Below are 23,837 nucleotides of genomic sequence, written 5' to 3' on the forward strand. Positions count from 1 at the left end.
TTTACTGATGTTGAATACAACTGACTGCTGAATCGAAATCGGATGCAAAGAAAGTACAACCCTTCCGCTCACTGCAACACCAGCGTGGAGAGGACAAAGATCAAAAAGAATTGTTATCATTTATATAGGTTTAGAAATCCGTGGCAGGACAAATATACCTAACCGGTGTTTTTACTAGACATTCAACAGAAATTTTTAATACATTTTCATACATCTTTAAAGGCAGACAGTCACAAAACACCAAAAACTTTAATTGGAGAACGAATGCAAGGTGGAGACGTAGCTTCTCTACTCCTGTCTGCAACTGCTTGTGTTCAAAGCTCCTGTTTTCTTACTGTTGATACTGGCTCCCTGACTACTCGATTATTAGTTCACAGCTGCTAGATACTATACTAACCTCAGACTTGTAGCTAGGACCTATAAAACTAACAGAAGATTGACATAAAGCTGTGAAACTGGAGCCTAGATTCTATTAAAGTTTAATCTGGTTTATGCAGACATCTTTTCTGTGGACTTCCGTATTCACAGGTGTTGGTCAGATCGCGAAAAGTGAGGCAGGAACAAGACCTACTTTCCAGCAAGATGCTAATGCCTGCCAGTTAATGTTAAATCTCAAATACTAAGTTTCTAATCGCATTTATTTGTTAAGTTCGTGTGACCGATAAGGAGGAAGCTTTGTGGAAAGTAACCCGTGGGTTCATAACAACACCAATATATGGGAGACAGTCATTACAAACAGTACTGTGGATCTTCAACTAGTTCTAGTAGCCATGGTGACGGCAGGTACTTAGTTAAGCTGATCTACTTGTGCCGGACGTCAGAGAGACTGGCTAGACGACGACGACGACAACGACAACCACAACACACATATACACACGCACTCACTTTGTTTCGTTGGCTCTCTTACACACTCACCATTCTCTTTCTCTCTCTCACTCACAGACATAACAATACACGCAAACGCACTTTTTTTCTTCTTTTTTTTTTTCTTGAAGGCTATAAAATGGTGAACATTCTAAACTGTCCAAATATTCACTGCTTTCATGTAGTGCGTGTATGACGATAACATCCAAGAATAATACTTTGGGCCTAAGCTCTACCAGTAAAGTGGGCCTAAGCTCTTTCGGATATGAGTCATCTTTTGGCAGTCTGCCCTCAATGTCAACTTTATTTTCATCCTTGAGTAGAAACTATTTTCAAGAACCAATAGTTTACTGGCCAGTGGGTGACGAAGATTTCAAGCTCCACCCAGTTTGTTACTTTACCTGCGCATTCCATTTACCTGCCCAGACCGGAGCGGGACTCGAGCTCGGCAGCAACAGATTGTCAGGCCTCTGATCTCGCAACCGAAAAACAAGTGTCCAAGAAAAGCTCGATTTTCTGAGAAATATAGTTTCAAAAGGTAGAAAAATTATTTCTTCAGCCACTTCCTGCAGATTCTCAAAGCCCGGCAAATAACTCCCTCGTTCCTTTGTGAAGACTGCCTGGTCTACTTTGTAAGTTGCTTGTCGTGACTGAAGCCAACATTACCTGCTTGAAGAAGCTCTGACACAAGGGAGCATTTTCACTTTGAAGTATTCCACGTAGACAGAGTCCTCAAAGGTGAGTGTTACAGGTCAGGTGACCGTAGACCATTACTTTATTTATGTTTTTCCCTAATCACTGTACTCATACTTACTTTTAAATTTCTCTTCCTTGTTAGAAATTTCTAGCCAGAGATTTTACGATCTGGTCATGTGTTTCTGAACTGTTGTACCCGCTTAAGTCCCTAAGGTGTGGATAGGCTGGTGTTTGTACCTGATGGATACAAGAGTCCCTAGATTCTGTGGGCTTTGCACTTTGGAATTCCATTCCTTTTTGCTTCCAGTTTTTATTTCCGGGGTCGATACAGGTTTTTTAAACACAAAAATCATGTCTGCAGACTGCTAGTGTTCTGATGTGTTCTTACTCTCTACCTTACCCTCCATGCTTGATGTTCCTATTTTCTTCTTCTTTTTTTATTTACTTTCTTATTTTACCATTCATGCTTCGTTGCTCTTTAGTATTATACTGCTCTTTAATATTGCATCTAGAAAAAAACATGGTTTAAATATGATCTGTTGTTTTTGTTATTTAATTACTGTTGTATCAGCCATGCGACCTGTTGACGATATCAAATGCGATGTGTAAAACATCTGTTTGGTGTTCCTGAGATATCTCCATCTGTTTCTCCCTCCCCAGTATAAGAGTTCGTCCTTTTTTCCATTACAGGAGTTGAGAAGACATCGGTCTGTTTTAAAATGTGGTTTTCACTAAAACGACAGCAGCTGAGATGTACCTCCTTCATTATGAGTTTCTCTCTTCTTTTGGGTCTACCCCAAGCATGTTCTGCGCAAGGTATACAGTTTTTAAGCTGCTACAACACTGTTCATCTGAATATTGATCATTTTAATTGCTTATACCACTAAACTAACAGCTTCGTTTCTAGTTTGATTATGTAAAAGCATTCGAAAATTTAAGAAATTAAAACAATTGTGAATGATTTTGAATTACGAAAGTTGAATCACTATTACTCGTTTTAGAAAATAATTTTGAGGACAAAATTTGTAAAAGCTCTCACAATGCAACAATATTTCTATGCTCTAAGGTGGAGAGTATAGCTGTGAGGTGGAGTTTGAAGAAATGTGCATCACTAAGGTAATATGGAACATTCCAGAAACGTATGTGAAAGAAGGAAAGCACTTCACTGTTTCATATGTGACAACCGATGGAAAAACAGGTACATTAAATGTGAATGGAATATCTATGAGTTTTGTATGAGGAGGCGTCCTTTTCATTGTTTTCTTTAATTTATGGATAAAAGACTAAAGCTGGAAAAACAAATGTACAATAATTATGTAGTCATTCTTCTGAATGCAGAGAAGGCTGTTGCTCTGCACAACGTGGGACATTACATATGCGATGCGGTAGGAGACCACACCTGTACACAGGACAGTCCAGGTACCTCAGCCGCCATCAACTCTGTGACATCCTGCGTCACCGGCAGACTGTATATACTGGCTGCTGACGGAGAAAAAGGGTTTCCTTGCACACCAGCACAAAGTAATTAATTGGTTGAGTAATTGATATATTGATTGACTGGAAGGTGAAGCTTGCCTGTGTACATCCTGTAAACATTAGTTCTACGTGAACATTTGCATAGGTACTTCATCTTTTGTCTCCTGGTTTTATGTTTGCTACGAAATTTACTATAAGAAAATAAAAATATTGCACTTTTGATCAAGGAACATATGGCTGGCCTGTCTTCATCTCTATGATTATTTTTAATTTATTTCTACTTATTGATTTCTACTTCACAGATGGAAGGAAGCCGGATGTCAAAATTGAAGTCTCTGATGAAGATAGTAATGCTCCGTGTTCTCTTGGTGAGCACACACGCAATCATATAATGAATCAGAATATAATAATGACCAAAATTAGTAATTTATTGTGTTTCTTAGTGACTATAAATGAGTCATGGCTACTTGAGAAAGATGGCTTGGGGTATATTATATCAGGCCATCAACACATAAACACGTGTTGCCAAACTATTGATGTTTGTCTCTAATTTCTCTCACCATGTAGACACGCCAGTAGTCAGTGATGAAGCTAACAGTCGCAACAAGAGAAAAGCTTCTGGTGAGAAATGTAAAGAGAAATTATCAGACAAGAGGGTAGGTATCTGAATTTCTTTTTATTAATGATGTTGTTTATGAAATAAATTTGTTTAGGGACTTAAGAACCAGAAGGACCATAACAGGTTAATCTAATAAACGATTCTTTCACTGTGCATAAGCTTTGACACGTGATGAGCAAACGAAGAATGAGAGCACATGTACACACGCACACATGCATATTTTATACACACACATATAAACGCCCGCACACACATCCGTGCTGATAAGATTATTGAAATGGATGCATTATTATTTCAGAGGCATTCCGGAGCGGGGAAGCTGATAAAGTGGTCATCGGCATTTCATGCGGTGTGGCTACTTTGGTCATTGTACTGGCAGCAGGTGCCACGTTCTACTTCATCAAGAGACGGTATGCTACTCGCTATTCACTCTCACTGATTCTGTGAGTGTGTTTATCTGTGTTTGCTCGCGTATTGCTGTGAAGTTTAAGAGACCTGATCTTAACAATTCTCGTTTGTTTGAATCTTAGGGGGAAAAAGAAAGAAGACATACGTGGATACGACGCAGTGTCTACAAACATCTAATGCAAATTGTAAACTTAGTCTTACGGTCGTAAGAGGAATGAGCCTTTATTTTTCTCGGGTCCATCTTTGGTGAGGGCGGTGTCCACCACTTCTCCATCATTGCATTGACTTTCTCAACGCTCTACGGAGTCTGGTGTCCACTCAACAGCTAGGTCAGCTGGAAGTAAAATGTTGTGTTACATGGGGTTTTGAACTGGCTAGGGTTTGCGCCTTGGGATGACGATGCTCTAACCACTAGGCTACAGGCTTTCTCAAACCATCACACACACATCCACTCACATACAATGTGTTGTCAGGTTAGTGCACCGCAGTCTGTCAGGAGATGCCGTTACCCGGCGGAGACGCTACGGTATACGTCCACCTTGACAGCTGCACAGCATGAACCTGACATGTACATACAGCTTTTATTACAAAAACTGACATTGTAATGAGGCAAACTCAATCATTTAAATGCCTTTCATACAAGGAAAAGACAACAATTTTGAAAGGCAAGAGGAAAGCTTCATAGCGTAGTGGTTAGAGTCAACCACAAGGTTGCTAGTTAAAGTCCTGAGGCTGAAGAACCTACCATAGCCACAAAGAGTACCTTAGCAGAAATGGGTAGCATGTTTATCAAGGGAGGTAATGGCGTGAAAGAAAAGGTCTGGTCTTCCACATGCCTGCTCTAGACACGGTGGACCACTTACACTGACTGCTCCTATAGTCATTACCATTTGTGACACGTTACATTTCCATCAACATATTGTCTGTCCATTTTTTTTCTATTCTCGTTTTATTTCTTAGAATTTGAAAAAAATTAAGGGATTCTCTGATCACATGTTAACAGATGAATTAGATTCTTTGGAAATTAAACAAAACCTTTAATAATGTGCAAAATAATTTTCTTTATTTACTCTACTCTGAATATTTTATATTATTGCTGAGCAGCCACAAAATTACAATAAAGTGTTGAGTGAAACATTCATTTTACTAGAATTACAAAATATTTACAATCATGTTAAGTACTTTAAGGAAAAATACACATAACTTTGAATGTGTACTTCACAAGAAAGAAAACTTCTTTTGCATAATCTTTAACTTATGTTCTTCTTCTTTTATATTTCTCATATAATAATTATGATTATATGTCTAATAATTCAGTTCAAACTGAAGTTTGGGCTTACAGTTAAGTATTTTATTTAATATCGTAAAATGTTACATCAAAAAATTGACTGGTGTTTGTACTGTATTAGTTTTGTTTACTGCGGTTTTGCTGTTAGAAAATGCTCCTAAAGCTTCGGGAGAAAAATAAATTTTTGCCTATATTCAATTGAGTTGTGTTGTCTTGCATTACAAATCAAAGGGATACAGTAGAGTATTTACTGATGAAACACCTCTTCCTATATCACAACCAGTGTGCATGCACAATCATATTGGTGAAATTTAGTTGTTCTGTATATTTTTATGTGAACATGCCCAATCACAATGAAATGATGCACATCAAGAAAGAATAATTCCATAAATTCATTCACATAGTACACATCTAAATTCTTGTAGTCTAAGGGAGACAATTAGCCAACAGCTCCTATTCGGCTAATTACTGTCGTACAGGCCTGCAGTATTACAAATATTTTTAACCACCCATGACAATACAGTGGGATCAAAGTGTTTATCCTTTTTACTTTCTTGGTTTTGATGATTTATAGAATTGGTTTTGAAATTCTCTGCTCTTCAATGTTTGACACCCATCTTTCTCAGCCTCCTGATCTCAGTTGAAAACACTGTCCAAAAAAGAACTGCTTGTAATGTGATTTGATCTTGTTTAACTGGATGTTAATGAGTACATTTTTGGGAGGGCCTGAATGTGTTGTGCTTTTTTAATAAATCACAGACTTGAGGTATAGGGGAGACAAATCTCAGACTTAACCGTCTGCTTGATGATAGGCATTGCATTAGATTTAAGGAATACCTATTTTATTATGAAAAAGGCAAATAAGAAATGTGAGTTTTTCATTCATATTTCATGGTCATGCTGACCATTGACTATTAGGGGAGCAAGGAGCAGTTTACCTTTACTAATAAATTTATCACATCCAAGGACTAGTACGTTTGTAATCAGTTAGGGACTTGTTTTGTCACAAAACAATATCTACTTTGATGTCTTTACATGATTAACATCCTTCATTTGTGCAAACAACATTCCAAGCAGTAAACATTTTAATTAATGACCTAACTTTCCATAAAAATTGCACAAAAAACAATTTATTTTGCCTGTGAACAGTGCAGTAACTTCTTTTTAGTTAACTAGGATTACCTCAACCTCTGATGATGCTACTAATGAAGAATGTGAAACATTTGATGACAGCTGTTTACAATGAAGGAAATGAGTCTCATGCTGTGAATAGTGCTCAAGGAATATGAACATTCACAAAAGCCTCTTTGTGCAGCGTAAATGACTAGCTATTTTTATTATGAGTGAAGCAGATTGTAAGGAAAGTTTATTATCAGTACATGTAAACATGTTTTTTTTTTAGCAGCATCTACCAAACAAGATACAAAAAGCAACTTTTCACGAGGTAATACTTCTAATCAAATGTCAATTTACCTAAATGTCCGATAAGTAATTGAGATTGGTTGTTGTGCTACTCACATAACTGACCAGAAGGATTTAGTAAGAAAAGGCAAAAGTTTACAACTATGCAGTCTATGGGAGACAATCAGACAACCAGGATAATAAACTATACTGGATGTTTGAGTTTGACACAACGCCGCAAAAATTTTAAGAAAGCAATGTTTTAGCAAACTAAAATGTACATTGGAGAATTTACAACGTAATATTCATATCTTTTATGCTTAAAAGTGTGTCTTGAGCTCATATATATCTAAATCCTCAGACGATGCTCAATAACATCTGTACACAATAAGCTGCATAGAATTCCCCTCATATTTATGTTATTCCAAACATACAATGACTTATCATTAACTTTTACTAAATGAAAGGCATTTCATATCAACTCTATGACTGCAGCTAACACAATAATTCATGGGCAAGGACCAAAGAAAAATTAAAGCAATGGTTATTGATGTGAGCACAAGACCTTTTTTGTCAATTTTATAGCATGATCTACAGTTCAATGGTTTATCAATCCATGCAGATTGAAAAGATTGTGACAAAGATGTGGTTGCTGATATTCTTGGCTTCACTGTGGCAGATCAAGTTTAGAGATTTCATAGTTTACTTCTGTCATCAACAGTCTGAAAATGCTGATAGTGGGCAAGCGTGTACGTCTGGCTCTACATCAGTAGTAGCATCAACAGCATGAAAAGATACAAGTGATGGTATGCAAAGTGTCTGGACTGCTGCATCTACCATGCTGTTGTCAAGAAAGTGAGATGAAAAAGTTAATAAAGAAAATGGTGCTGCAGATCTGTAGACGGAACATTTGAGAAGTTGCTGATGCCGCCATGCTGCTTAATCAGTTCAATAGTAAGTCTAGTTGATCAGCAAACACATGACACAGAGGCAAACATTCACCAATTGCATGGATAAAAAATGAGGAATGAGCTTTACTATAACCAAATTATTATCGCTGTCTTAGCTCCAAGCTACCCTTCTCTGATGTCACTACCCTTCGTATTGTTCTACTTGTCTAAGGGCAATCTCCTCTGTCAAGGCTGCTTCAAGTGTTGCTCCACTCGATTCTGCTCCTCCGACTTATGAACCTTGGTTTTGAAATTCTCTGCCGTTCAACATTTGACTCTCCTTTCTCAGCCTTCTCATCTCACTTGATAATATCGTTCAACAAGAACTGCTTTTAATGTGATTTGATCTCATCTTGTTTAACTGCACTTAACCATGGATTATTAATCAGTATTGCTTGTCATGTCTGAATGGTGGGTTAATTAATTATGAGTTGTGTTTTCTTATTTTTAAATGGTGCGCATGACCAAATGAGTTATACACACAATATGTAACTGCAAGTGCTAGTAAAGTAATTTTCATAGTCAACTGAATATTTTTTATTAATAACACTTTGCTATGTATAATTTAATATTTTAACAATAAAAGGTGTCACTAAAACATAAACTCATTTCACTGGCATGTGCTGAGGTAATAAGACAAAGCTTTCATGCTTCATATTTAAGTTTGAAGGTTTAGTTATTTTGTACGGGAACATTTATTATAACTGCATTCTGTAGTTTCTTAACATATGCACATATTACTTTTTGCCTACAAAATGATTTTGCAAATGTAATAACCAAAAATGAACAGGATTACACTGTTACATGTGAAATTCATGTAGTCTAGGGGGAGACAATTTATTCGCCGTTTCCAGAAAGAAGGCTTCAGTTAATAGCATCTTATAATTAACATTGCAGCTGGAAAGTAAAATCTGTAACAAGATCAGAAATATAATATAGAAATAAATGTTAGAGGCATGTTCTTCTAATATTGCTTGGACTGCAAAGTTTCAGTTTTACAGAGAATACTGTAAATATGCTCATGTGAAACTGAATAACATGCATGCATGAATATTTTAAACACCAATTTGTGAGTACAAGGTCATAAACATGTGAGTATTTTTTTTTTCTGTAGAAAAAGTGAGACTGAGTTGATGTGAGCATATGTGTGTGTGTGCATGCATGTGTCTCCATGTGCATGAAAGGAAAAAACAAGAATGAGTAGGCACTATGTCCTGAACTGATTACAAACATGTAGTAGTCGTTGGAACTGATCAATTTATTAGTAAAAGTAAATTGTTCCTTGCTCCCCTAATAGTCCGGTACTTGTCACAAGATATCAGCATGTCCTTTGATGTCCTGACATGATTATATATTTTGACCAGGACTGTGATTACCTAAACCTCTGATGATGCCACTATAAGAAGAATGTTAAATCTTAGATGACAGTTTTACAAGGAATCCATTCTCAGGCTGTGGACAGTGTTTAATAATCATGAAAATCTCTGTGCTGTTTACATGGTTTGCTATCTTTAAGTTGAACTAAACAGATTTTAAGGAATGGTCACTATCGGTACATGCAATAATAATGCGAACATGGATTTTCATACCATATGTAAGTTAACAAAAAATCCCACCAACTCTTTTGTGCTATTAATTAAAACTTCTAATCTATTAATTGACAGTTTAGTTTTATGTCCAATGTATACTTAGTTGAGATTGTTTGTTGTGCTCATAATTACTGACCAGAAGGATTAGCAAGAGTAGGCAAAAGCTTTCAAGCATACAGTCTAGGGGAGACAGCCTTTCCAGTTCCCCTCACTTGGGAAGAAAGGTGTTGATGACAGCAGCAGCCAATAAATCTTCTCTTGTCTGATGTATTGTTAAAGGTGGAAGACCCACTGTGGCTCACAGTGAAAGAATGCTATAATTTACACAGTCCTCAATGGCAGCTTAGGAAAGAATAAATTCCTTCTTATGGTGTAATACACCCAGTGAGCCCACTTAAACACACGTCTTGTGTTTGCATGCGAACATATCATCAACAAAGAACAAACTTCAGTTTATTCAACTTAATTTTCATTTTTATTTCTCTTAACAATAAAAAAGTTCCGATGCTTATCAACAAACTAAAAATACTCCATTTACAGATTACATGGAACCATTGTTAGCTATTTAAAATTCTTGGCATTTGGTTCACTAATAATGTACAAGTTTGCCGAAGTTAAAATGCTATATTATTTAAAGACTTGATTGATGAAAAAGGAAATTTCAAGTCAAGCTGTTCAAAACAATCAAATCAAAATCAAATCAAATCAAAACAGACTTTATTGTCTGCCCAGGAGGACAGAAATTTGTCTTTGCTCACATACCCATACAGACATTTAACACACAGTTAGGAGTATATTATAATATAATAATATAATTATAATATAAATATGGATTTTGTCTCTGTTGATCGTTTTGAAGATGCCACAAGAAATGTATTAAAATTACAAAAAAGTGAACATAACATCTCCACTTATATAAAATGCAAGTAATGAAACTCTCCACGTATTTCACTCTATACAGAAAGGGGTAAAACTGCATTATGATGGACTAGCATCTCACACACATACACAAAACTGTTATTCAAAACGGGATAAACAATTATACAGAAATGTTGATGGCACCAAACCAAAAAACTGTTATTATTAATGATCTTAAGTTGAAATGGCTCCAAATCAGTGTTGCACAGAATTTGGAGTAATAATAACTTTAAATTGAGCATGATGTGTGTGACCGTTGTAGATTTGATGAAGAAAACATTCAACATATTTTTGGCAACATAAATTTATCCAAGGACAAAAGATGTGATGGTAAAACAATAGCAGCTCTCTAAGCAAACATGTCAGTCAGCCATTTGACCATTACCTTTGTCACAGACGAGTCCGTGCCTCCTGTTTTTCACAATATTTAACCCGTTTGCGGCTCATGGACTACAAGTGTATGTTGAATGAATGTGTATGGCAGAATGGATGAAAACATTAGATAGGAAAGGGTTAACTGTGACAGAAAGTGTTTAGTGAACACAGTTCATCAGTAAGTTTTTGATGTACAGGACAGGTTGCGAGGAATGTAATCCTTATACTTTGTGAGGAATTGGACTACGTTGAGACTGATTGGGAAACTAGCCCGGATGTAAAAATTGTGTTTAGCATTAGATGTTCATCACCTTTACAATGTGGTGTTAAGGTGAGTTGTTATTAATCCGTATTTGTCTTGTAGCCTGTAAAGTCCTGAGCCACTCGACAACAAAATGAACAAGGTTTGGGCAGCCTCACGCAATCGTTTTGTTGTGTGTTGAAAGAATGTGCATTTGTCTGGTGCGAGTGTGTTGTTAAGCCATCCGTGCCGTGACAACCCTCTAATAAACAAAGAACTTAGTACACTACTAGAGTGATAAACAAGTTTTGCAATGATGTGATCTAAATCATCTTTTATTTCTTTTGTCTTCATTGTAAGGATTTCTTGATTATTTCTTGTCCCTGTTTAACAATAAGGCTTGCATATTTGTGTCTATAGGTATCTCTAATGTAATGCAGCATTTTGTAATGGGGCTTAAATGATTAACAATGCTTTGTCACACAAAGAGGAAACATGAACCAAGAACATATACATGCTTACATTCATGTTACATATGAATGGTGGAAAGAAATGTGGCTTATACTGTACTTACATAAACCTTACAGATAAATTGCTCAGGTCATGTGACTATTGGCAGTTTGATTTTTTCCTACTATCTATGGTGCTCTTCTTGTGCTTTTTTGTTTTATTATAAAAGAAATCTATTGCTACTAAACACAAATGAAACAAAAGTGGTATGATCCACAAACAACATGGGAAACCTAAAGAACAATGGTCCTATAGACTTCCCCTAGATGGCCTTTGATCAGCTCTGCCCTAACACTTGTGTGGAGTTACTTCACAGCTATGCAGCCCATTGATGCCATGTTTTGTGGTTATCACCTGTAACGATTCGCAATTCAAGCAAGTATTTTTTGACTTTGTTCTAGTTGGGTACTGTCTGTGATACAAAGACGTGCGAATGTTGACGCAATTTTCACGCGGATTTTTTTCTACGTCATCTAATGGGGGTTCTGACGTATGACGATTGGTGACGAAAAACTAGAAGTTAGGCGGAAAAAAGATAACAGAAAGGGGCAGAAGGGAAAAGCAGCTTGAGGGGAACATCTCTTGCGTGTGACGGTCGGGGGTATTGATCGATGAGACATTGAAGTGAATATTTCCGAGTCGTGCAGTGGAAACCTGTGTGTGAGGACAGACCTTCCATTGCATCACGACTGTCGCGTGTCACGATTTTGGCCTTTCTGTCAGCGCCTGGGGACGCTCCTGTTCAGTAAGGCAGCTCTCAGCAGACGACGGTGGACGGCTGTTTTTTTGTACAGTTTGCGGGGAAAGGTCAAGGCCTTCTCCCGCTGACCGTAGCCGTGCCGTACGTCCCACTCTTGCTACGTCACGTGACATCGGCTTGAGTGCTGTGTGCTGCCGGTGGGAGCTTTGGGGGTGCACTGGTCGGGCCCCTCCCTTCCCTGTCCAAGGTTTTGGCGTGAAAAGCGTTCACGCGCCTTGGCGTGGGCTGGGTGTCGTGGGCGCTGTCGATTGGTCACAGCCCCTGGGCGACAGGAAGTGACCCCCAGAGAGCAGCATCCCTCGTGGCAGTTCTGACCTGGGCTCTGTGGAGAGAGGAGCGTTTTGTGTCGGAAAGGACGGCGGGAGGCCGGGCCAATGTGGGCAGTGTGGGCCGGGCAGTGTAGGCTGCGCCGTTTTACCCAAGCCGTGTGAGCTTCGTATTGAAAGTGTCCTCGGATATCCACGGGAAAGTTTCTGCCATTCCTGTTGTGGAGGGCAGCTGACCGACGGGTCGTAGCACAAGCCGTTTTGGGTGAGCAGAGTCTATTTCTTTGAGTGCCACTCTATTCTAGTTTATAGAGCCTTTAGTTCTCGGTTGGAGTGCTAATGCGCTGATTTTTATATGTTACAACTATGTTTGTGGTTTTGAATGAAAGACATGTCGCTTTTCAATGTTAGGTTAGAATTTGTAATGGCCGGGTCGCGTCGCGTGTGGCACGCACCCGTTTTTCCATGTATGACTTTGTGAGTTAAGGGCCGCTTGTCTAACGGAATATGTATTTGTATGAGAGCGAGCGGTTTCGTGACCAGGTTGGTCATAGATGTGTATTTGTACAAGGGTGTTTTTAGAAACTGAGAAATGTTTGGAGTGCCGTATGATTGACTGGATGAATTGTTGTTTTTCTACAGGCTTCCATTTGTTTTCTTCTACGTGTGTTACTTCTTCTCCGTGTTCTACATAGTCGTGATTTCGTTGGACGTTTTTTGCTCCTCATCTGTGTCGTCGTCCTCTTTTGTGTGACTGTCCGCCATGGTGTCGACCCTGTGCCTTCATCGCCTCGTCAGCGCGTGTGCGCGACCCTGCTGTGCCAGTGTACGGCCTAGCCAAGGTCTACCCGGACGAGGGAGTGAGGTCTGCTGGACAGCTGGTCCAGAGGGAGAGGGGGTGGCACCGCTGGTTCTGTGAACACCTTGAGCAGACACTTGACTGTGCTATGTCGCCGTATACTTTGTATTTTTTCTGCTGTGTGAATATTATTTGTAACTTCTTTGCGGGGAGGCAGTCCCCAGTTTGTTAGTTTTTTTTTTTTTTTTGACGAGTACTCGTAGGTGTATTTTTTATCTGGTTTTTATGGGGGTGTGTGTGTACGTGTATTCGTGTTTATATTTTTATTAAACTGCGTGCTTGTATCGTTTTCCCCACTTTTTGTCGTGGTTTGTGCCGTGCACGGGTTCGAGAGGTAAGTCGCTGACTGCCTCCGGCCGAGTGTCTGTGCGTGTCTGGCCGGCTGTTCGAGCGGCTGTGCGCGTGCTTCCGGCGACGCTGGGGGTGGAACGCGACAACGACATCTATCGAAGTTGCCTCGGATATAATTCGTCAGTCAACAGTTCGAAGGAACATCTGTGACATCGGTGACAACAACTCCCCGACATGGACATAACTCAACGATCGTCTGTTCGGTGGACTTCTGTGCTGACAGTGTGTGTGTGGACACTGAATCATCTGACTAGTGACATCAAATTACCTGAAGAGCGGAGCGTAAACGATAGATCTATTTCATCCTTTACTTTCGTATTACATCACTATTTTTTTTTTTAAATCACCATTTTTTTTTCTTTTCCCTTTTAAAACATTAAATGTGTTAACCGTTGCTCGGTCTTTTTTGTATGAAAAAAGACAAAGAGTGCGGGGAGCGTGTTTCTACATGTAGATGTTATAAACATTTGTATACATATGTAACGCACCCTCCACAAAACGTTACATCACCGAAGGTTTGTTTTTTGTTTTACGCCATGCCAGCAACTAAGGCCAGTTACCAAGAACAGGTAATGCTACCTAAAAAGGTTGAGACATAAAACCCCAGGTGATATGATAACATTCTTTACAAGAAAACACGAGGAACAAACTTATAAACTAGGAGGTGACATGTTAAAAGGAGTGCACCAGTACAGCCGTCGAGAGTCAGTGAGAGTTTTTGGTATCCCACAGGATGCAGGAGAGACGGCGGAGGAAGTGGAGCGGAAAGCTATCAAAGTTTTCAACGATGCCGGAGTAGATGTGTCTGTTACCGACATCGCTGTGGGTCATCACGCTGGGAAGATGGCTAGAGGAACTCGACCTGTGTTGGTCAAGTTTGTTTCCAGGCGAAAACGAAACGAAGTCATGACAAAGAAAAAGAACCTAAAAGGTAAACCTGGCTACGAGCAAACTTTCATTAATGATGATATCACCCTTCTACGTGCCCGACTTCTTGGGCAAGTCAAGAGACTGGGCTACATGGCGTGGACTGTGGACGGTAAGATAATGTGTACGAAAAAATCCCCTCCAGGACTGCCCCCCAAAGATCGCCCAAAGCCAATGGTAATCGAGACCCCAGACGATCTTTTTAAGCTTGGGGTGAAAGTCATCGACTACGCGTCTCGGCCTGGGGTATCTATCCGAAGCGGGTGCTTCTTGTGGATTTGAGGATGAAACCCCTATGATAAGCCAACAGGCATAGGCTGGCCCAAAGGGGCATAACTCTGTGCTTCCTCGACCAGCTACCCAACAATGTAATGAACACTTGCGACTGCCCGATACAGATCAGGACTTTTCAATACTTTATGCTAATTCGCCCAAACACACTAGTATGGCTAGTTATGAATCTCCAGCCAGATTAAAAGATGATGACTGCAGCAGCACGAAACTGGCAAGTATGCACCTACGCTTCTTATCTCTGAATGTTTGTGGGCTCACCGCAAAGAAAAAGTTTCTGGAATTATATGATGTAATTTCTAAAATAGACATTGCTTGTCTTTTAAGGCGGCGCCACACGGGGTTTTGCAAAAACCGCTTTCTTGTGAAACAGCCTCGTTTTCTTGTAAAGCAGCCGCTTTGCTGTGTGGCGTACCGCGCAACGCATTTGACGAAACCGGAAGGAAACCAGGTTTTCCACGTGTTTTCCGAAATAGAACTTGCTCTATTTTCGAGGGCTGTTTTACAGCATGGCCGCCAAAGCCACAGGTCCGCTTGGGAGTTTAAATGAAGAAAGTACCTCATATTTGATCGAACTTTTTCAAAGCCACCAGGAGTTGTGGGACCCGAGGAGGGAGAAATATAGAAACAGACCATTTAAAACGGCTCTGTGGCATTCTTTACTGACTTCGTTCGAGAAAACGACAGGAATCAAGTGCACAGGTATGCTCCACATTAAAATCTTTTGAATAATGAAGTTATTCCTAGATTTTATTTAGAATTTTATTTAGAATTAAGTACATATTGTTCTGTATAACTGTTTATTGTGAAACGAACATCAACTCAAAGAAAAGAATCAGCCGATACGGCCCACGTGCGCACAATGTGACTATTATTATGTAATAAATGATGATCGCGAAACTGGCAAGTATGCACCTACGCTTCTTATCTCTGAATGTTTGTGGGCCCACCGCAAAGAAAAAGTTTCTGGAATTATATGATGTAATTTCTAAAATAGACATTGCTTGTCTTTTAGAAACCAAACTAGACGACTTTGATCAGGTCGACCTGGCTGGTTTTACATGTTTCATGAAAAACAGAAGAGGTTTTACATACAGATCCGGAGGTGTAGCATTACTTGTTCGTAACGAGTTGTTGAGACACATTAAGATTGTTGAGAACGTTGACTTTACCAGTAGAATAGATGCTAACCTTCTGAAGTATTATCGTCTTGTCCAGCACCAGTTTCAGACAACGGCTTTTTTTTTTGAAATAAGTGTCCATGTAAAGAGAAATTCAAACTCTTGTGGTGCTGCAGTGTATGTGCCGCCTGAAAACTCAGTTATACTAACAGATTAGCTTTCAAGAATTGAAGAGACATTAGCAAATTGGACAGTGAATATGTATTACTATTTGGAGATTTCAATGCTAGGAAGGAATAATTCCAATTTTATTAACTCTGATGATAATGGTGTGATGACAATGCACTTATTGCTACAACCACTGATTTGATGGACACTTTTGTATAAATAATCAAGGTATCTAGGGACAAGGTGTAAACAATTTTGGACATTCTTTGCTTGAACTTTGTATAAGTCAAGGCTTATTGATTGTAAACGCAGGGCGGAAAGGATGATAACGTAGCAATTTTACATGTAAGGGTTGAGTGTAGTCGATTACGCAATTGCCTCCCTTATATTTTTCCATATTTAGCAGATTTCTATTGGTGAATTTAATGGGTGTATTTCTGATGTTCATAGCCCTCTCTACCTGACATTAATTTTTGATATCAATCATCACAATGTTGAGAATATTAGTATAAACCAAACGACCAGAAAAGCATACATGTGGTTGAAGTAGACCAGTCTGGAGGCAGGAATTTTCTCCAATGTTTTTTAATAGTATCAACGAGAACATGTCTGTGAGTTAGCTGTCTTATTAAATAAACTATTGAAAATGTCCATAATGTTACAGAGGATAATGTAAATGAAGTGTCTGAAAAACTAACTGATATATTTTGTCCGCAGCAGAAATGTCTTGTATGATAAATACTCATCAGCATAAGAAGAAATCTATTAAAGTTAATAATAAAGGGCATCTACCCTGGTTTGATAATGAATGTAGACAAAAACGTAAAGAGCTCCGAAAAGCCAAGCGAACCAATTATAACATTAAACAAGCTTTTAAAAACTATAAATTTACTTTAAGCAATTAGTACGAAAAATACAGAAGCCAATTACACAAGAAGCTACGAACTATGCGATGCAAAAACCCTAAATCATTTTGGAAGCTTCTTAACTCGTCTGGTACAAATAGGAATATAGTGGACAATATACCATCCCATGAGGAATTTGTGTACCATTTTGAAAAACTAGGAAACATTCTTGATGAGGATATCCTACCTGATACATGCCCCTTAGATATAAATGGTGATTTAATTATTAATGACTTATTGGATAAAGAGATATCTATTGACGAGGTACAATCAGGTATTGGTAGGTTAAAAAGCAATAAGGCTTGTGGAGTTGATACGATTTTAAATGAATTTCTTAAAGCCTCTTCTCCAAAATTAGTAAGCATATTAACATCATTGTTCAACCTTGTTCTACAGTCTGGTAAGGTTCCAGAAGCTTGGTCTGTTGGAATAATCTGCCGCTGTATAAGGGAAGGTGACACTTTAAATGTCGATGATTATAGAGAATAACCATATTGAGCTGCATTGGAAAGCTATTTACCAGTATCATTAACTCAAGGTTATACACCTTTTTGGAAGTCAACAATCTACTAGGACAAGAACAGGCAGGCTTTCAGAAAAAATAACTCCACTGTCGACCATATTTTTTGCGTTGCATTGCCTTATTGATATTTATCTAAAGTGCAAGAAAAGACTGCTATGCACTTTCATTGATTACAGGAAGGCCTTTAACAATGTACAAAGGCATATACTGTGGGAAAAATTGATTAGCCATGGCATAGGCGGGAAAGTGTTAAACATAATAAAAGATATTTACCATAAGGCAAAGTCCTGTGTTAAAACACAGTATGGACTATCCTCTTTCTTCACCTGTAATGTTGGAGTACGGCAGGGAGAAAACCTGTCGCCTGTACTTTTCTCCCTGTTTTTAAATGATTTAAAAGAATTTCTTTCTCAGTATGTTGATGGACTGTATTACCTCACACCCTAGCATAATGAATATGTTTTTTGCAATGCTGGTCATTATCTGTACTATTCCTGCTTTTGTATGCTGATGATACTGTTATAACTTGCTGAAACTGCAGCGATATGCAGAAAGCATTAGATGCTTTAAATGTTTACTGCAAAAATATGGCCTTCAACTAAATACTGAAAAAACACAAACTATGATATTCTCACGTGAAAGGTTAGAAAAGTTCCACATCTTCCTTCAATGGAAAAACAATTGAAGTGGTATGGGAGTATAAGTACCTAGAAAGTTTTTAATTATAATAACAATTAATAAAGCTATAAAATTACAGTGTGTACTGGCAAACAAAGCTATGTTTTCATTGATTAAGAAATGTAGAAAACTAGACTTGCCTTTAGACACTCAAATTAACCTATTTGACGTTGTATAAACCTATCTTGTTGTATGGAAGTGAAATTTGGGCTTTTCAATCTCTTGATATTGTGATAGGATGCAACTGAGATTTTTGAAAATTATTAAATGTGAAAACTAGCACACCAACATGTTATGGTGTTGGGTGAGCTGGGCACTTTTCCTGTGTCAATTTTTGCAAAATGTAGGTTACTGTTTTTGTATAGACTATACATGGAGCATAACTCTGGAACCCTAAACTATCTGTTTCTCTTGTTTCATCTGTGCAATTCTCTAGCTGATAGCCCCACTATGTAAACCTTCCTGGGTTAGCTATGTACGTTCACTATTAGATTCCTTAGGTCTTTCCACTTTTTGGAAATTTGGCTGTAGTTTTTCTCCCTTTAATTTTAAAAGCATTGTAATGCAACGTCTAAAGGATCAATTTATTCAAAAATGGAAACAAGAAATATATACAAATGAGATTTGCACCGCCTACAGCATGTTTAAATAATATTTCAGTTTTGAGAATTATTTAACAGACCTGCCCTCAGCTCTTAGATCAAACTTAATAAAATTTAGATTAAGCTGTCATAAACTCCCTATTCAGCAATTAAGATATAGCGGTATACCGAGATATTTAAGAACATGTCCATTGTGTAATCTAGATGAGGTAGGTGATGAATTTCATTATTTGTTTGTATGTACCCACCCTTTTTTAACTGCCTCACGGAAAGCGCTACTTCCGGTATATTTTGTATATCATCTAAATGAATTTAAATTTCAGCAGCTAATGAATGTTAAATCCAAGCGTGTACTTATTAACTTAAGCAAAATTTATTCAAATGGTATTTTCATTGTTTAAATAATCTATATATATTTATATACATACATAGTGCCATGTATCTATTTACATATATTTGCTATATTGTCAACACCTGTTGTGAGCTTGTTACTGAGATAAAATTGTCATTGTGTTTTTTTATAACTGTAATGTTATGGCTAAAAATGCCCCCGGGCTTATAGCCATTAAATAAAAATGTTCAAAATGTTCAAATGAGTGTCGTAGTCTAAATGTCTAACCCACAGCTGCCACTTTCTGACCTGTACCTTCATGCAGTCAGAAAGATGGTAAATAACATCACCTCAGACCAATCACATCCTCTCCATTACAAATTTCAGCTGTTGCTCTCAGGCAGGTGTGCTCTCAGTGCAACGTGAAAAACCAGAGGTCCTTCACGCCAGGAGCTATCAGTATTTTGCATAAAAGGCAAAAGGACTCGTAGGGATTCCATAGTACTTGGCATCCTCTTTAGGAGGTTAACATGTGACAGAAGGTGTAGGTATGCGTGTGGTGAATGTCTTGTATGGGTATGTCTGGCCATTATGTTGTGTGTATATATATACACACTCATATTGTGTTTATATAATGGTTGGGTTTGTGAGCAAATTAAAAAATTTGTTCTTGGATTTCCTTCGACAGACATAAAGTTTGATTTGATTTCTCATCTTACAGAACTAACAAGTAAAACAGCATTGACTTAGTTTACTGCTTTAAAATAGTCAATAAAAAAGTTTTTTTCTACAAGAACTCGTTATGACCAGAAATGTTAAAACCCAGAAGTGTCAAAGAATGGCTTATTGAAATTAAACAGTGACTATTCCATCACGTGCTGTGTTGTGTGAAGTGCAGCCTGTGACAATGACAGAAAAACCACTGCAGAGCACAGATTCAGACACAGGGCTAGTACACTTACAAATTGTGTAGCGGATAAGTACGTAGTAGAGGGGGTATCGCGGGAAGGTAGACAACCTACTACTCAGCCCGAACTTTAGTTCTGCCTCACCGACATACCGTCACGGGCCAACCTAGGGCAGTGAGAATGTCAGGGACCAGTTTATTAGGGACAGGAGGTTGTTTGCCCCTGTCTTTTGTTTTGTTAAAGATTATTGCCTTGCATTTATGAGTGTGTTGGATACGTCGCGGTTTCGCGTCAGAACCCGACGTCATTTTATGACGCAAAAAAGTGACGTAATTGGATAGAGACGCAAGTGAAAATATTTTGGAAGAAAGCAGACGGCTGTGAGCAGGGAAGAAAGGCGGACGTAACGTGTGTGTGGTGTTGTAATGAGAAAAAGAGAGGTAAAGCAATATGTAAAATTCTTTAGCATTGTTGTGAGAACATGAGCGGTACGGTAAAAATGTGAAATTCCTTAACATTGTAATGAGCGGCAAAATTGTGAATCTCCTTAGTAATATAGTGAGAAATATAGTAGTACAGTTAGCAAAAATGTGAACATTTTTGTTTTGTAAGAGGGGAGGAATGTCAGGGACCAGTTTATTAGGGACAGGAGGTTGTTGCCCCTGTCTTTCGTTTTGTTAAAGATTATTGCCTTGCATTTATGAGTGTGTTGGATATGTCGCGGTTTCGCGTCAGAACCCAACGTCATTTTATGACGCAAAAAAGTGACGTAATTGGATAGAGACGCAAGTGAAAATATTTTGGAAGAAAGCAGACGGCTGTGAGCAGGGAAGAAAGGCGGACGTAACGTGTGTGTGGTGTTCGCTTGGGATATTGTGTGTGTATCGATCCCTGCAAGTTTATCTGTGTGATTCCCTGGAGTATATTTGTGGTGCCGGGAGTTTATTTGTGGTGCCTGGGTCATGTGTTGATCCCTAGCAAATATATTTTGAGTAGTCTGTAGGTGTCTGCCGAGTCAGCACCTGTTATTAATAAGCATTGGAACGTATATGTGGTTGCCTCAAGTCGTTTGTGTGGGTGGATATCAGTCAAGTGTGAGTAACTAAGACTCTAATGAATTTATTCCAAAAACATACGACAGATTGAAGTATATAGATATGGACATGTGTATGCCATCTCAGTGACAGTAAGAGAACTGTTAGAGTTGCAGATCGCTGTGTGGAAGATCTGTAAGAGAACTGTTGGAGTTGAAGATCGCTGTGTGGAAGATCTACTGACTATATGTATATATTTAGTTGATGTTGATTGATTTAAAGTTATTTTTGTTTCCACGACAAATCTTTGTGCTATATGTTTGAAAGAATACGCAAGGGAACGCGTGCGTGTTGTGAGAGTGAGAAAGAGACTTTATAAAAGTGCGTTTCTGACAGAGAAATAACAGCCACGGACACTAAGCCTGTCAGAATCACGTAATACCCAATCCTTTACTCACAGACGGAGACCGTAAGAAAAGAGGTGGAAGCGATGCTGAGGATGGGTGTGATTGAGCCTTTCGCATTCCTATACAACGCCCCCATCGTACTTGTGAAGAAAAATTCAGGTGGGGTTAGGTTCTGCGTAGATTATCGAGGGCTGAACAAGGTGGTGTAATTCGATGCAAAGCCCATCCCGGACAAATAATACCTGTTTAGCAAGCTAAACAACCCCAAATATCTCAGTAAATTAAATTTAGCCAAACGTTACTGGCAAATACCCATTAAAGAGGGTGATAAAGACAAGACGTGTTTTTCTGTTCCAACAGGGCAGTATAGGTGGGTCACTGTAGCAGATAAATACGTAGTAGAGGGCGTATGGCGGGAAGGTCGACAACCGTGGTTGACTTGGTCAAGGGTAGTGGGCTGGATGTCATTTGGGAAGTCCTTGAGCAAATGCCATAAGTTGTGACGTCAAAATAACGTGACAGCAATAAGGTGACGACAAAAATAGAGAAGAGGAGAACATTAGGAAGAACAGTAAGCGGCGAGTGGACGGCTGAACACAATTTGGTGTATTTGTGATTTTTTCTGCACCGACTCATTGCTGCTGCGACCTCTTAGGAAGTATTACCGTGGGAGTAATACGGTGTATGTACTACAGAGGATGTACATCACTAGTCGTGTTTTCTGTAGTCTGTGTCATTGCCATGAAAGCTCTGTGGTTTCAGCAACATGTCTTGAGGGCCAAGAAACTGCACACTGACGTTGGTGAGCAGGAGCAGTGGACAGTGAGCAAGGAGGGGGCTACCCTGCCCTTCCTTACGCTGAAACACCGACCACCACCGGGGAGGGTACTAGGACAGCCGAGACTAACCCGCTGGAGGAGGGGAGGCTTCCTCTTAATTTTGTCTCAGCTACATCTCGTTCTACCCACCCACCTGACAGCAACTTATCGGTATCGTAAAAACACTCTTTTATTGAATTATAGGAAAGAGGATTAGAGTTGACTACATAAAATCGGGTACTGGAGAGCTGCAGGGACCAGACGGTTATTAACTTGTTGGATTTCGTCAAAGACTCAAATGTGTTATGTATGATGATAGCACTGTGGATATAAATTGTCAGACTGCGTCAAGGATTATTATTGTAACTCTCTGATTGATGCTGTGTGGATTCCAGCAGAGTGACATGTTAAACTTTGTTGGTGTGAACGTGATGGATTGTTGTTTCTATTGATGGGTGGATTACTGTTGATACTTGGCCCCCTTTTAAACTTGTGTTTGTTCTTAATAATTATTGGTGCCTCTAAGGAGGGACGCCCAGCCTCAAGCAATCTTTTATTTCTTTTTTGTGGAACGAATGCACGTGTCTGCGGACGGTCCGTGACATATTGGTGACCCCGACGTGATCGCTTTAGGGTGAGGCTGTACGAGGCGAGGCAGGTTTACATACATTATATTGTTACAAGAGTTTTTATCGTGCATCTGGGGTTTTCTTTTTATTCCTGTCTCCGATTACACGGTCTGCTGGCGTGTATAGTTCTGCTGACAGAGAGGGCAAGTAGGACTGGTCTTGCTGTTAAATGTCTCTATTTTTTCCAGCTCTAGTAACTTAGGCTTAGAATCTTTGTGTGTTATTTGTTGTTTGGGCGTTCCTTTCTGAATTAGACACGTGTAAGTTGTTGATGAATGCTAATTGTTCATGTTGGACATTATGTTCTTTTAGTTGTTATTTTGAGACAGTAACTATTACTAGGAAGTAATATTTGCAATTAATTTGTGAAATTGCAAAGTGATTAATTTGGTTATTCTTATTATTAGTGATTATTTTTACTATTCTTCTATTGCTTTTGTAGTGTACATTTCTTTACAAATTTTTCTTGAGAAGACATGGAGTTACCAGACGTAGACAGTTTTATAGCCCAGGGACAGAAAATGGGAATTACTGATAGTGCCCTGGAAAAGTAAGTCCAACAGTGTATAGAACGTTTCGATAGATATAAAGAAAAAAAGAAAAATGGAAAGGGAAAGAGAAAGCGAGTTTGAGTTAGAAAGACTTACGCTCCAAGCACAAGGCAGGACTGAAGGGGAAGTTATTCAACCCGCGGGGGGTGCGCATGGTGGTAATCTTCCTAAAATTCCAATTTTTAGAGAAGATAAAGATGATATAGATTCTTAGCAAATGCAGTTCCTCTCAGGTGGGAGGAGCAGCGATGGCCTTTACATCTGTCAGCTCTTTTACAGGGTGAAGCTTTAACCCTGTACCATGCACTTTGTGCAAGAGGGATAGTGGACTACGAAACACTTAAGCGGGAACTGCTACAAAAGTAGCAGTGTA

General features: G+C 38.8%; 1 protein-coding gene across 1 annotated transcript; it reads left to right on the forward strand.

Annotated features, from left to right (window-relative positions):
• Positions 1-1,288: 1,288 nt before the first annotated feature.
• On the forward strand, positions 1,289-5,551 carry LOC112568056. Its single transcript, XM_025245075.1, has 8 exons — positions 1,289-1,602; positions 2,251-2,376; positions 2,627-2,758; positions 2,899-3,081; positions 3,339-3,404; positions 3,604-3,692; positions 3,954-4,065; positions 4,186-5,551. The coding sequence occupies exons 2-8, from the start codon at positions 2,280-2,282 to the stop codon at positions 4,311-4,313; spliced, it is 807 nt and encodes a 268-aa protein (XP_025100860.1). The 5' UTR covers positions 1,289-1,602; positions 2,251-2,279; the 3' UTR covers positions 4,314-5,551.
• Positions 5,552-23,837: the final 18,286 nt, after the last annotated feature.

This window comes from Pomacea canaliculata, linkage group LG7 (assembly GCF_003073045.1).
Source record: "Pomacea canaliculata isolate SZHN2017 linkage group LG7, ASM307304v1, whole genome shotgun sequence".
NCBI classification, from domain to species: Eukaryota; Metazoa; Mollusca; class Gastropoda; order Architaenioglossa; family Ampullariidae; genus Pomacea; species Pomacea canaliculata.